The sequence below is a fragment of the Heliangelus exortis genome, chromosome 3 (assembly GCF_036169615.1).
Source record: "Heliangelus exortis chromosome 3, bHelExo1.hap1, whole genome shotgun sequence".
Classification (NCBI taxonomy): Eukaryota; Metazoa; Chordata; class Aves; order Apodiformes; family Trochilidae; genus Heliangelus; species Heliangelus exortis.
Genome location: NC_092424.1, coordinates 6,047,104 through 6,062,876, shown reverse-complemented (window position 1 = coordinate 6,062,876; position 15,773 = coordinate 6,047,104). Strand labels below are relative to the sequence as shown.

Below are 15,773 nucleotides of genomic sequence, written 5' to 3'. Positions count from 1 at the left end.
ACTGAACACAAGTGAACAAAACTTGAGAGAGATAATGGAGGCTTTCCTTCAGGGTCTGTTTTTTTAGGTTGGTTCAAGGCTCTCCACCACCCACATTAAAGCAGATGCCAAATATTTCAGTTGTTTAGAGTGAGCTGTTCTCCAGACATTTGTATTTCACTAATTATGTCCAGGTGCATGAAACTTGTCCAAAGCTTTTGCTTGCATAACTAGCTTAAATAATAATAAAAAACTGTTCTTCTTTTTGTGTATTTGTGTGATTTACACCACAGCAGTCTGTGGGTGCATGGGATTTAGCTTTTTGCTCAGATGGGCTGAGTTTAGTCTGAGACACACATTGCTGTGCACCAGGCAAGTAAAAACAAGGAGGGAATAAAGTGTACTGTTAAATACTCTGCAGCAGAGAGTTTTGTTTTAAATGTTTTTAACTGTTTGTAGAAATAATTGACAGGAAGAAGATAGCTATCTTTCTCTCCCAGTGCACAGAAACCTCTGGGACACACAAGCATGAGGTAAAATAAAGCCAGGTTCCTTTCTTAAACAAAAGAAAGATTATTTTTATTGTTTTCTTTTAATTTCATTACCATCAGTAATGCATACTTTAGACCATTTTGTAGAATTGAAACCAAAGGAAGTGAATTCCTGAATCTGTTAATCTGGAAAGTTAGTCTTTCTTTTGTAACCTTTACAATAATATCTATGCATGTGGCATAGCCATGGTGCATCATAAATTTCTTTGCATACATAGTAGTATCCTGTTTTCTGTATGGCATTACTTATGTGTTTTGTCAGGAACTGGACAATCTGTGTCTGCAATTTCTTTCTTAGGTCCAAAAAGTATGAAAGGAGTGCTCAAAGTTTATAACTGAACTTTAAAACCTCATGTACATCAAAGCAATAAGTTGTTTGCCTTCCTAGGTTCTGTAGGGAATTCAACGTCTGCCTCATATTGTGATTTACTCTTGTGGCTCTGAAGGGACTTTTAGCATTACAAAAAAATCTTTATCCTCTGTATGGTATAGCTAATTAGTCACATTTTGAGGTCCATGGGTAATTGCCAAATGAATAGACTCCAGGTTTCCAAGTTGGGCAGAAGGTTCTTCCTAGTGTGCCTCAAGGAGAAAGACTGTTTTCCAGCTTCTGTTTACGTTGCTTCAATATAGGAAGCTGCAGTAGAGTTGTTTTTTTCTTTTATGGTTTAAACTCATCAGGGAAAGATAAAATTACGTAAGTTTAAGGCAAATATGTCACCTTTACATGGAACAGACTAGTCCTAAAGGTGCACTGAAGGATTGTAATAGTGCTGTGTTCTTCCAGTGGTAAGAGTATTTGCATTAAAAGCAGTCAGAATATATTAACTGTTAGCAGAACATGGTTACTGGTTAAAACAGAAATATTCACTGCTCTGGCTTGCTTTTTTAAAATGTCTTTTTTTTGTTTTGTTTTTACAGAAGTGGAAAAGACCAAATGCCAGCATGAAAGAGAAGTAGCTCTTGGAAGTGGAGGCAGTTTCTTCCCCAGGGAGATGAGAGTTGGTCATTTCATTCCTCAGTGTGATGAGCATGGGAATTACCTACCCACTCAGTGCCACTCTGGCAGTGGGTATTGTTGGTGTGTGGATAGGGATGGAAATGAGATTGATGGCACCAGAAGTGGCCCAGGAGTTAGACCACCATGTAAGTGACTGATGCACTTTTTGTCTCATGGGTTTCTCTCCATCCTAGTGCAAAGGTGTGAGGCATATGTTATAGTTATAGATCCAGCACTGACTTGGAGCAATGCAGATCTGTGCTGTCCCAGTGATGATATCTCTCATGTTGTAGCCCTTCAGTAAATCCAGTACACACCTTTCCTTCAGCCAGAGCATCTGGACAACTGTGGTGTGAGCCTCTGAATAAGGAGATGGTTTTCTAACTTCTTCACTGCAATGAAACTGTGAGGAGCCCCTATGGTTTCTACCCTCTGGGAGCTGTGGCAAGTCAATGTCTGGTAACTGACTTGCCTCAGGAAATGAAGGATGTTCCTTCCTACAACTTGAGCTGCAAAATAAGATAGGTTTTTCTAAACATTTGAAGGAAAGAGCTGAATTATGAGGCTGAACATGAAAAGAACTATTATGTCAGTTGCTCCTCCTCTGTCAGCTGAAGGGAAAAATTCAGAAGTTTTCTGCATCTGATAATAGTTATTAGTGTCTGCTTGTAGGTCTGTTTCTTTCTAAGAAGTCTGACTATAATTGAGTCTCTGCAAATAACAAGGAGCCTTGTTATGCTGTACAGCCTAATGTTTTCCACATCTGTTTCTTTCTCTATTTGCAAGGTCTGAGCACAGCTGCTCCTCCTGTTGTTATTGGGCCCTCTGTTCGACCAGATACAGTACCTCTGCCACCAGGAACACACTTGCTCTTTGCCCAAAGTGGTAAAATTGAACATGTCCCACTAGAGGGAAACAATATGAAGAAAAATGGTGCAAAAGCACTCCTGCATATTCCAGTAAGTAACCTACTATACTAAGTCTCTGTATTTTAGAATGCTTTTGACCAAGATGAGAGTTTTTCTATGTAATCTGATAATTTAGGCTCCGAATTCAATTTTTAGTCTTGATTACAATTTCAGTAACTTTGTCACTGAAAATTCCTGATGTGACTAGTGAAAAAGCCTAAAATGGAGCTATTTAGAAACAATTTTTTTTTTTAGCTCATAAGACTAAAGTCTAATATTAATGAACTCACGTCTCAAATATTTTATCGTACAAAGTTTCCTACAGTCACACTTACACTGACTTTCTGCCTCTGGTATAAAGGTTGAGGAGACCTACAAGAGCAGCACATGGAGAGGGTGGTTTTTTTCCTCTCTTACACCCTCGAAGTTTTTTCCTAAATCTCAATCTCTTCCTGTTTTTCAGTAAATTCCCTGCACATCTTGGCTACAGATATATATAAATTACTATTTTTTTCTTCTTTTTTTGCTTCCTTCTCCATGTGCTGGCCCAGTGGGTGGTAAATCTTTTTCCCACACTACTTGCTACAGTCTTGAGAATCTCTTTTCCTTGAAAATGAATCCCTGATGCTGAAGACCTATCTTTTCTATCACCTGTGGCACACTCCAAGTTTTCTCACTTTCAGTTTCATCAAATTCATTTGTTTGCCCAGAGCCTGGGATTTCTGTTTTCATTCCAGTGTTACTGAATTTGTAATAGAGATACCAGGCAGCATGCTGGCCTCTTTTTTTTGTTACTGTGAATATTTAGTAGACCAAATACCTACTAAATTACACAGACTCAGTTCAGTAAATAATACCACAAACTATGCTGTGATGTAAGGGTAAAATCCAGCTTTTCTCTCTTGCCTAAAGTGTTGCTGCAATAGAATAATCCTTGCCAGCTTGTCTCATTATTTACATGATGTAATTTTAATTAATTAATTAGAAGTAAATTCAGGGAAAAGAGTCCAAGACATATGATGCAACTCTTCATTAAAACGTTCAGTCTCTGTTATCAGTGTTGTGTATTTATGAAGTGACTGGTTTGTAAGCTACAGCATTAATGTATTCTGATGAATAAGTGCATCCTTTTTAAGGCATGGGTTTAAACCCTCTTTCTAGAGTTGGAAGATAGAAAAGCAGCAGAAGTTATAGATCTGGGAATCCATGTGAAATTATTGTTTTACTCTGAAAGTCTCTTCATTTGCCTGCAGGAAAGTTTCAGCTCTGCACTCCTAATCCTGTCTTCTTCTGCCTAGAAAATTGTATATTCATCTTCCTTGTCCCTGAGCATATTCCTTCCAGCAGAATGATTTATGGAGTATTTAAACTATTTTTTTACTTGAAAAACTTACTTTCCTAGAATTTTTTTTGATGCTATGTAGGTAGCACTGTTGAAGTGCAGCCATCATGCATGGGTTGATGAATATAGGGATCACAGATTTGATAAAGGTTATTGTTCCTCCTTGAAGGGAAATACTTAGAGGGAAAACCAAACCAAAACCAAAATCCAACACATGAGGAATAACACAATAAAATAAAAGCATGGGCTTTCTTTAAGTGAATATGCAGGTGAAGTTGTAATGAGACAAAATGTTCAGTAATACTACCTACAGTGCTTCCAAATAAGATTATTGTAAATGGTGTCAAATAAGATTATTGTAAATGGTGTCTGCTGGTTAAAGGGGAGTTATAACTGAAAGCATTTTTCTAAGCTATTTGGCAATGACTGACACCCAATCTTTTTTTCTGCCCATCTTTTTTCTCCCTATCTCCCACCTTTCCTGAGGAACTTTGTTTTTTCAGGTTTGAGACACACAGGCTAATGCTGCTGGGAAATATTTGTTGTTTAGCCTAAGCTAATGTAATCTGTTTGTTGACCAACAGGACAAAGTTGTTATTGGAGTTGCTTATGACTGCACAGACAAGATGGTTTATTGGACAGACATCAGTGGCCCTTCAATCAGCAGAGCTAGCCTGAATGGTGGGGAGCCAACAACCATCATCAAAACAGGTAACAATTTTTTTTTCCTCTTGCTAGTCCCTAGCAATGACTTTAGAGACCTGAATTTAGTAATGTATTGTTCCTAGGTGTTGCCTGAGCTTTAGTATTACAAGTTGGTGTTATCTGGATAAACAATACCCACAAAGTCTGGGTAACATAAAATGAAATAAGATTTGCTCCCTATGCAGTCACTGCCTCTAGACTGCTACAACAGGGAAGAAGTTGGGTGTCTTTAAGTAAACTGAAGCTGAAGGCCAGAAGCAGGAGCATTGTGTCAGTGAGATGTTTCTCTCCTTACCTGCATTTGCAGGATACTGTATGTGTCTCACCAATGAACATCACCATGGACATTTTAACTGAAGGATGAATCAAAGTCCTGTGATGATTTTCAGGTATATCTCAGGACACTAATTGGTGCAGGATTCAGACCCTTACAGTCTGGGGTTTCTCACAGATTACAGGATTTCTATGCCCAATTAAGGTCTAGGCTGTGCTTATATTCTTGCTGGGTTTGACAAAGGAAATAAACCCCCCTTCTTCAGATGCTTTGTCTCTTCTAAATCTTGAGGTCTTTACTGTTGTCCACCTGTGGTGGCATCCTTAGGGCTGCTACTGTAGTGAGGCAGCTCTCCTAGTACTCTCTGGGCAAATCCCCAGGCCATGACATCCTGGAGTCTTCAAGCATGCTCAAGACTTTGCTTTCCTGTGTTGAAGATTGGGCTGTGCTATGTTGTGCCCAGCCTGGCAGCCTTTTTGTAGCCCACCTCTTCTATAGATGTGTCATGTCAACCATACAGGTCAGGAGGAGGGATGGGACCATCCTTCCTGAAAAGGTCCCGCGTTCCTGTCCATGAGGAATGGAACCCATAGGCAGGCTAAGCTCAGACTACTGTAATAACATTATTCATGCTTACAATATTGCAGTGGCTACAAGGTGTAAATGTGAAAAAGGAAGGTGTGTATAAGGCCATACATCTTAAATATGGAAAGCTTTTTAAAGTGGAAAGTTTAAGAGGAGGAGATGTTTGGAGAACAAAGTCAATGTAGGGGCATTAAAAACCAACAGCAAAAATAGCACTTCTTGAAGACTCATGTCCTCAGGATCCTAGAGTTTACCTTGCTTTGGATCCTTTGCAGCTATTGTCACAAAACCTTAGGCAATTATTTTAGCAAAATGATCAACTAGTTTTAAAACTTGTCAGTAAATTTGATTTCATTTCCTTTAGATTTGCTTTTCAGCATAGCCACTTTGCAGGGGCTCCATTCAGGCTCTTATGGGCAGAAGAAAGATGGGGTTGGCTTGAATCCTACCATTGTCCTATGAAGCAGAAAAGGAAGCCTTAAGGCCATCCTTAATCATTACAGCTGTTATGGAGTTCAAATTTCAGAACATTATGGTGGCTGAGATCTTTATAAGACTCATTTTATATCCCAACATATTAAATCTGAAAGGGACTTTAACCTATATTGCAAGCACGTGCCTGTAAAACTACAAATTCTGCAAGAAGAGGATTTCAAATTTCCTCCATTAAAGCATTTTCTCAGATTCTGCACTTAAATTTACATTAAAAGGGGAATAAATGCTGCTAAAAATTTTGTATGTATAATTAGTCTGTCTAGTGAGAGTGTGTGTGCATTAAAAATCTTTCAATGTATAAAATATTTTGGAAAGACTCCTGAAGACTTACAACAAAATTTGGTTATTTTAGGTAAGTCAAGATGCTTCAGTGGTACAGGGAAACCTCATGGTTTTTATCTGCTGCAAAAGATGTGTGTATGTGTAAAGGCATCTCTTTATTTATGTTGTCCTTCTGTTTGCATAGGAAGTGAATGCCATTCCTGAAGAAATGTTGAGTGATGTTGCAATTTACTTTTCAGTGTGTTAACTAGTTCTTCACTAGGAAGTCAGGGCAAAGTAAGGTTGAATATTCAGTATTTGTATAGTTTTCTTCTATGCTGGCCAAAACTGAAACTTTAAAATTTCAGGAAATAGGCAGATGCCTCTCTCTCAGGAGACTCATGAGAATTCTTAGTTTTGTTTTGACCTTTGCCTTTTTCCTCCTGTGAGCTGCAGCTGCTTTCCTCAGCTCAGATGTATTTTTTGTGGAATGCACTACTTTTGAGTTTGTTATAGCTCTTGTGCTCCAAATTACACTGCTTTGCAGAAACATGTTTTATTGTGGAGCCTTATCCAGTTCTCATCTGTCCCTGCAGCTGCACAGTGTGGAGGCTTTCTGAGCTCTGCAGCTGTGGAGACAGCCCAGGAAGGAGAGCTTTTCCTCTTTGTTGTAGCTGCTTAAATTAAGTCACATCAGCCATACATGTCTGTACAAGCCTGTTGCCAGGGACAGAGCCTGTGACTGTATCAGACCTGATGACAACATAGCAGGAACACATTTCTGCCTCAGGAAAAGCTGGTGATCCATGAAGCCTGCCTATTCCCTTACGTCTCTGCGGGAGACAGTGTTTGGTTGACAATGAGCCAGAAAAAAAGTTACTTTAGACTGAAATAAATCTCCTGCGTATGCTGAAGCAAGGAAGCTGAAGCAAGGGAAGTAGTTGGCAAAGAGGGGCTCCTGGGAATCAGTGGTAGCAGATCTTTCTACCCTCCTCTATTTGCTAAAAGAGGCTGGGAGCTTGTCTACCACTAGTGGCAAAATGATGTTGCTTTCAGTAGCCTGAGCTATGAGCAAGAAAAGAAGTAGGGCTGTTTGAGAGGCAGAGGGGAAATGGTTTCTTGGAGACTGGTTTAACTCCACAAAGGCACTTGAAAAAAATACAAGTAGTTGTGTGAAGCCTGTGTAACTTAGTTAAGTATTCCTCAGTGACCTTGGGAGGAGCAGCCAGATGACTGATTCACATTTACCTTCTTGGGACCCCTGTGTATGAGCTAGGAGCCTGAAGCAGAGATACTTTTCTTTTCTGCCTCTTCACCAATATACACCCAAAATGTGATGTGTCCAGGTTAAATGAGTTGAGTGGAATCCACCTGTGTGAGAGAGCAGAAAATGTTTAGCCTATTACACAATCACAGCAAATTTGAGACAGCTCTATAGTGTTCTGAAGCAAATGCCTTTTCTCCAGAAAGGTGTATGTGGCTCACACTGTTTAGTGGTTGTCACTTAAAAAAACTTGGTAATTAATAGAAGACTAATGGGCACATTCCATCATTCTTGGATATTTACATGATGCGTGGATCTGAATTTGAAAGTATTTTTTTCAACAGCTGGTTGGTATCAAGGGTTACTTCACCTCTTTGGGGGAGAGATTGTGTACAGAAGATTGTGAGAGAGAGAGATTGTGTTTCTTGTGGTACAGAACTTTCACTACATTTGATTTGTACCTGTCCTTGGCTTCATTACATCCCACACTGCCTGCCTGGTCTTTTTCAGTGGCTGCCTGAACCTTGAAAAGTACAGAGCAGTTTTTCACAGTGGCTGAATTAAACCTTGGAGTGCTATATATTTATTCTGCATCCTTCAATTGAGTTAGAAGTTACTAATGCTAAAGCAGTAAGGTCATTATCTGCTATTTCCTGTTGCTTTTGGAACAGCTAACTGTTCAAGAAAGACTGTGCACATACAGTACTAAAACGTGTTCCAAAAAGAATTGCTCTGCAAAAACAAAGAACTGGATTTAAATTCCATCAGCTGGCTAACATCAGATTGTGCTTTGGAGCTTGATTATCTTTAGATATTGGATTAGTTAAACTTAGCATAAATTCAGTTGTCTGAGGGGTACTATGTATGCCAGTACCAAAAAAAGTGAAAATACTGAGGATTTTAAAATCCATTCTAGATCTTGTCGTTCTGTGGAGGGGTAGAGTAAGACCTTTGTAATTTAAACTGTTTACTTCTCTGCTATTTGCTCTTTTTCTGTGCCAGCTTCCCAAGGAAAGCTGATGATGCATGATGAGTTGGTTCTGTATAGAAATTGTCATTCTGTGGTTTTGTGGAAATTCTATGTATTTAAACTTCATCAGTCAAAATGTGTATTCCTCTTCCAGCTGATGGGAAGTAGCTTTTGTTGGACCCCATCCAGAAAACTGAAGAAAACTGATCTCCCTTAAGAGTTATGCTTGAGAGGCTGACATTGCATATTGGGAATAAATACAATGCCTAGGTGTGTTTCTTCTTTGTTCTCCTGCAGACTTGGGAAGCCCTGAAGGGATAGCTGTGGATCATCTGGGTCGGAACATCTTCTGGACTGACTCTCAGCTGGATAGGATAGAAGTGGCCAGGCTGGATGGGCGCCAGCGCCGCATCCTTTTTGACACTGGGCTGGTGAATCCCAGAGCAATTGTTGTGGATCCTGTGAGAGGGTATGGAGATGTTAAGAGAGATGTGCAAAGCTTGATTCTTCTAAAACTTATCCATTTAACATGAGTGTATATTTTGAGTTCATGTTCTGAGGCTGTCTGTAGACAATAATAGGACTATCCTTTCCTAAAACAACTAACAAACAGAGGTGGAGCAATCTACTGGTGTCCTGTGTCTGAATGGTATGTGGGAAATAAAACTTCTAAAATGTCTGGTAGGTAATAAGGTGTTAAGCAGTTTGTCAAATATTTACTTGTAGCTTGCTTTTAGTACATTGTTTACAGGATGACAAGTGTTGCCCTTACCTTTTTTGCAAGGTTACTGGTCTAAAATACCAGGTTAAACAATCTTATCTTTTAATTTCCATCACGACAGCCCTTCTGCCTGTGCAATGCCAGATCTTTTTGCCTGGTATTTTGCAGATTACCTAAACAATGAAGAGAAAACATTTCTTCTCACATGCGTGGCTGGTCTTTTTGTTTTTAATGGAAGTACAATATTTGCCAATCTTTACTATACCTTTATTATTTCTGTATCAAAGCCAATGTGGTCCTTATTTATTTTAATTATTTAGAATCATAGAATAGAATCATAGAATCATTTAGGTTGGGAAGGACCTTTGAGATCATGGGGTCTAACTGTTAAGACTTAGGCTGTGTATAGCCTTAGTATTTTCCTTAATTACAACAATCTTTTCAGATTTAACACTGTTTAAATTGTCTTTTTTCTTCTTCTTCAGGAACTTGTACTGGACTGACTGGAACAGAGAAGCTCCTAAAATTGAAACCTCATACATGGATGGCACAAACAGAAGGATTCTTGTTAAAGATGATCTTGGGTTACCAAATGGGCTGACATTTGATCCTTATTCCTCAATGCTGTGCTGGGTAGATGCAGGTAAAGAGGTTCTTTCTTCATATTGTATCTTTCTTCATAATAGTTGTAGAATAAGTATGTGCAGATCTGTAATTATTCCCAGCCAGTTAATGTTTATAACTCTTTAAGCTGCATCTTAGACTTCTTTCTGGCTTTAATTTTTTTACTTTTTGTTACTGCCACTGTAGCATTCACACAAAACTGCATGAGCTGAAAGATTTCAATTCTGATCACAGAACTTCCAAGGAATGCAAAAGGTTTATATCTGTGTGTCTTGTTTCTGACTATCTTTCAGTAGTGCTTAGGCCTTTGTGGAAGATGCTGGGAGCTTATGAGGAGGAAAAACATTGATTCTTTTTGTCTGGCTAAACTGAATGTCATCCTGGCATGAATATTCTAAGACCTGTAACCTTAGACAAATTCTGGCTTTCATTTGACTGAGCAAGTCTTGGAAAAACAATTCACAGGAGATTTAAAAATCAAGCAATGAAGGTTCTGTCACTGCCCCATTGTTAGATTTGTGCCATTGTCTTACAGATAATAAAAAAAAAAAAAGTGCTTTCAATTCTCATTTGAACTTTTTTTTTTCAGTCTGCTTTTTTCCTGTAGTCTATGCCAGTGATCTCCTCCTGTGGAGGTGCTTTTGCACATCAAACCACCTTCCAAGTTCTTGATAAGCTAAAAAGATCAAGCTCTCTTTTTCACTGTAGGACACTTTCTACAACCTTCAAATACATCTCCTTGTGCTACCTTTTTTTTTTTTTTTTTTTTCTCTCTTTTTGTTGCATTTGTCTCTTTTCTTTTTCCCTAATTTTGAAACCCACTACTTCAGAGAAACCTAGAGGTGCTTATACTTACTAGCAGTGTTCCAAACATGTAGTAGCTTTATAGTTAGACCTTTTTGCATTCTATTTGCCTCTCCAAGTTAGATGTTCCTCCTCCAGTCTTGCCCTCATGGCCCAATGCATCAACCATTTTGGCACCATGCTCACCAAACTAACTTTGCAAAAATGCCTTCCAGAGGAGGTAGAACAGGTTGGTGGTTGAAGTGTCCCTCCAGAATGGAGGTGACATTCTGTGATTCTATGAATCCTTCTGTCATCTTCCACACCAGCCTGAGGATACTGATACCTGTAACAGGAATCTCAGCTTGTGAACCATGGCCATGTCTGCACTAGATATGTGTTCCTGTAACTTAGGGGGTGCACTGATTAGCACTAGCACCAGAATACTTTTCTATCCAATCCTTGGTACATGGGGGAGGGCTTTGGATCAGCAACATGAGAGCTCTCGCTCTGATTGAAAGGCTGAATTGTTTCACTACACCCAGGAACCAAGAGGCTGGAGTGCATGAACCCCAATCAGCTCGGTCGACGAAAGATTGTTGAAGGAATTCAGTATCCTTTTAGTGTCACAAGCTATGGGAAGAACTTATACTACACAGACTGGAGAAGGTATGTTATCTGCTAAAGAAATTAGGCAGTACTTTAATCTGTTCTTCTCCCTGGTAGAAACTGAAGTATATACTGCATTTCTCATGTCTGGCTTCTCACACATTCCTGGGTTTTTTTGCTTTCCTGGCAGTAACTGATGCAGGGTGGAGCAGATCTGTAGAGCTGACCTCTTGATGTTGCCAGTTAACTGAGTTTTCATTTTTCAGCATAGTGATCTGTTCTCTAAGAAAATGCTTTTACCACTTTGAGGAAAGGAGTGGGAGCTAAGAAGTTTCCCTTATGGTTATACTTGCTGTAGAGGACAGAAATAAGTCACTCCTGGCTTTCTTTGCCCTGTATTATCTGGATGTTCAGCCAGAAATGAGTGTCTTGATGGCACTTTCTTTGCTGAAAATGAGCTAAAACATTATCATATAATCAAGACTTCGCAGTTTACTATATTTGCCAGAAAAAAATCTAGCCCATGCATTTAAAATACTTATTTTTCCTTGACGTAAATGTGTGGGCTCTATCTGCAAACTCTTACACAAATATCTCCATCAATTGCAGCAGCAAGAGCTATTACTGTGTGTGAGGATTTCCAAGTCAGAACCTAACAGCTGGGAAATGCAGTTCTAGAATAGGCTTGTATAAATGGGAAGCAGTGTGTTAAGGGTCTGTCAGTTGATTGCCCTTTTATTTTTAGGAAGAAAAGAATGCTTCTGACTAGCTGCATTCCTTCCAGATATCAGGCTCTACCTGAAACAAAATATTGTCCATAATCATTATGCATAATAGGTGCAATAAATTTCTTAGTTGCCTAAAATGAAAGTTATGACATATTTTGGTTGCCCAGGGAAGATGACATCGTGGAGGATTTTGCTTCTGGCATCACTTCCTAGTTGTAAAATAGAAGTCACTTTGGATTTTGTTTTGTTTGTTTTTTGTTTTGTTTGTTTGTTTGGCTGTTCTGTTTTCCCCTGTACTTCCACTTTCACCTCACTTGTGTGTTTTCTGCACGTGGCAGGGATGCTGTTGTAGAAGTGGACCGCATGATTTCCACGGAAAAGGACAATTTCCAGCCTCACAAACGCTCCCGTCTCTATGGAATCACTACAGCCTTTGCTCAGTGCCCAGGAGGTAATCCAGATGATTCTCAAGTTTGTACAGCTGTGTAACACCTCACCCTATGAATGAACTTAGTAGCAGCTTCCAGTGACAGCCTGCCAGCTGGTCTAGGTGATTAGTGAAGAACTGGTTAGTGTTTACAAAGTAATTAAAAGCCACCTGAATTTTTTTTTAAAAAGCAGTTTTCATTGCCATATGAAATGAGAATAGGGACAGAAGAAAGGGGCCTGTTCTATCCTTTACAAAAGGAAAAGTGTATGATGAAGATGAGGGTCATACCTGGCAAACTCTGATTTGCTTTCATTGTCTAAATTGAATGCTATATAAGGCCAGGGTCTTATTTACTCATTTTTAAGTTTAAACTACAGAAATATCATGGTCTTCCAGATCTCCTTAGTGAGATCCAGGGTTTTTAAAAAGGGAATGTCTGGAAAAGAGCGTGTGTTAGAGGGGCTGGGCTGGTCTTTCTGCTCTGTTGAATGCTAAGTAGTGCTTAGAGGAGAGAAAGTTGATACTCTTGAAATAACAATTTGTTCCTTGAAAAGCAGTATTATTGTTTATTTATGTTGTTCTTAGCAAATCACAGTTGGGAGAAAAGTTCACTTTTTTATAATTACAATTTGACTGGAATTATAGGAGTTGTGGTGGCTTTACCTTAGGCCTGAAAAAAATCTTAAGATTTTTCTTCATATTATTCAGAATATATAGTGATAAACAATTGAATTTAGAACTTAGTTTAGACCTTAAAAATAATAGAATAATGTCATTTAAATGTCATTAAAAATCAGTTACATTGTTATTACTATTTAATTCACAGATGCTTTTGAGAGACAGCATTAAAACAACCTGTATGCTCCCAGTAAAGGATTATGTTTATAATATTTAGAACCTTGGTATCATTTTTTTCTCATCCTATGTCTGTTGCAAGTGTTTTCCTGGGACAGATGCTTTTCCTCTCAGATCCACTGCTTCTGGAATTGTCTTCTCTTTCATTTTACCTTTAAACATTAACATACTCCTCCCCACCCAATTTTTGTTTCCCTGGGTCATTCCTTCATGTTTTTTTAGTGGGTGGCATCTGGGGTGATTGTAGCATTTTGGACTTTGTCCCCACATGTTGCACTTTTGGTGTTTTCTCACTCGCTGTCTCTTCATTCTCACGTCTGTGTCCACCTGGCCAATATGTGAAGGGCATTTTGTGAACAGCCCAAATTTTTTCAAATTGCCTGTCCTGCTCTGTCCCAAAATCTTGATCTTCCTTTGAGATCAGTATCAGAAGCTGCCACAAGGGATATGATGACTCTCAACTCCCCAAAGTGTAGTTTTCCTCCACCCTCAATCCTCTTAGGACATGTTTCTTCAATGCAGCCATGAAAGCTGCTCTTCTTTTGTCCTGTTGTGTTCTGGATTTTATTGTGGCTTTGTTTTTGTTTTTCTTTAATATTTTACACCTCTTCTTTTCCAGGACATAACTACTGCACAGTGAATAATGGTGGCTGTACTCACCTCTGCTTGGCTACCCCTGGAGGCCGCTCTTGCCGCTGCCCTGACAACACAGTTGGAGTGGATTGTATAGAGAGAAACTGAGCATTAAAATAAGCTTTAGAGCAGCAGACACCTTTTGGAAATGTGCTGTAAACAATTCACTCCTATCAACACAATCAGGCCCTAAAGATGAGTGCTCCATGCTGCTGACATCAAGCCACAGAATGCATAAGCAGACACACACAGAGGCAGGGACTGTTTTGTAGCAGTTAGGCAAGACAGAGCTGCCCAGGTGGGTCCAACTGCATCTTGTTCCCTGTAACATTATCTCCTTGCTTTTAAGGATAGATGTGGAGGCCTTGGTTGCCCCCCTCCCTGTACTGGGCTAGGAGGATGTGTCTCTTGGCAAAATTTAAGTAACAAATACTGAACAGAGTAAAGAAGATGGCACAGCTCAGATCCTGAGACTGGGTTGTACCTGGGACTATGCAGCAGTTATTTGAATAGTGACATACTCAGCCCATCATACATGTGATGGGCCATGTCTCCAGCTGAGAAGCAACCAGGGGGTCCCAAAGATGAATAGATGTGAGTGGGAACACCCAGTAATATCACAGATTTAATGCCTAACTGCATTCCTTCCCACTACCAGTCTTTCAGCTTCCAAAACTTGAATCTCAAATTTGTCTCTTCTGTTACAGAAACACTTGTTGCATGTGCTGTGAGGGTAGTTCTCAACCTAGCTCATGTGATCCTTTCCCACAGCACATGATCTGTTATAAATAATCAGCACTGCTTAGTGGATGTATTTGAAGTTTTTGCTGGATTTTAAGAGATTTATGTTTCTTCTGTCTGAGGTGGATTTCTGAATAGTGTACTAATATCCACTAAACAAACTTTAGATATAGATCTTATTTGCTGATAGCTCTTCAAAGAATGGATGTTGATTCATATGGAGGTGTTTAGTTTTAAAGAGGCACACAGTCACATCTGTTTCCTGAGAGCTTTTAAAATAATATTTCTATGTTTGATACTATAAGCCTGAAAGTGGCCTTTGAATTTTATCCTAGCAGCATTCTTCTTTAGCAAACCATGCCATGCCTTTTCATAGACCATGAGAAAGCACAGCAGTTAAAAATCTGATTTCCAGAAAGGTGACCAGTGTCTTGGTGCTTACAAGAAAAAAATTGATGCCCCATTGGTGTGCCTGTGTTCAGTAATGTCAAAAATGTGGGTTGACAGCAACAAGCAAAGTTGATGTTTTCATCGACACCAGTAAGTTTGGAACAGAGAGGGAAAAATCAAAACACATATCCTGATGTCAAATTTTCAGTATAAATCTTGGAGTAAAGATTGGCTTCCACACTGTGTGTTGGAAAGGAAGCTTGCCCACAAGCCAACCTGCAGCAGCAGAACAAAGCAGGGCTTGTGAGGCTTCTGCCAGAGCACATTTTACAATGTCATGATCACAGCATTAAGCTAACACCCCCATTTCCTCACTCCCTCTTCAGACTCAACAGTAGCAGTTCAAAAGAGCCAGTTCTGAGTCTTAACTCTGACATCTTCCTGCTTAATTTTTATATTTATCATAAAATAACAAAGCATATAAACATTTTTAAGATTTTTTGTATAACTTTTTATAACTTCTAATTCATTTTATTCATACACTTAATCAGGTATGTCTTACTGTAAATATCAAAACTGTGTTGAAATGAAGGTGCTTGATAACTCTTTCTCCAGAATTATGCCCATATCTGGTGAAGTATTAAAGTTTACACTCTGTACAGGTATCTACAGTACAGTCAATAAAAAATTCTGGTTTTTATTTTCTATAAAAAAGAAAGTTATGTCTGCAGAAGAAAGTGATATGTGGTGTCTCAAATCTTTTCCTGTTGAGTTCTGGGATTTAGATAACTCTTGTATCTGGTGATGATCTTGATCTTAAAAAGATGCAACACTATGGGGGAAAAATTGTTATAGAGGCTTTTGTATTTTAAAACCAGTAATATACTTTTATTCAAAACAAATATGTGAGAGCATTTAAAAACAT

The 15,773-nt window shown here is 39.0% G+C and overlaps 1 protein-coding gene across 1 annotated transcript in view; it reads left to right on the top strand.

Annotated features, from left to right (window-relative positions):
* The window catches only part of NID1 (nidogen 1), a 42,914-nt gene extending 27,348 nt beyond the window's left edge, over positions 1-15,566 (top strand). The window contains exons 13-20 of the mRNA XM_071739034.1: positions 1,452-1,676; positions 2,317-2,489; positions 4,365-4,491; positions 8,632-8,803; positions 9,541-9,698; positions 11,008-11,131; positions 12,138-12,250; positions 13,704-15,566. Coding sequence (XP_071595135.1) covers positions 1,452-1,676; positions 2,317-2,489; positions 4,365-4,491; positions 8,632-8,803; positions 9,541-9,698; positions 11,008-11,131; positions 12,138-12,250; positions 13,704-13,825 — 1,214 coding nt within the window. The 3' untranslated portion in view covers positions 13,826-15,566. The remainder of the gene's footprint in view (positions 1-1,451; positions 1,677-2,316; positions 2,490-4,364; positions 4,492-8,631; positions 8,804-9,540; positions 9,699-11,007; positions 11,132-12,137; positions 12,251-13,703) is intronic.
* Positions 15,567-15,773: the final 207 nt, after the last annotated feature.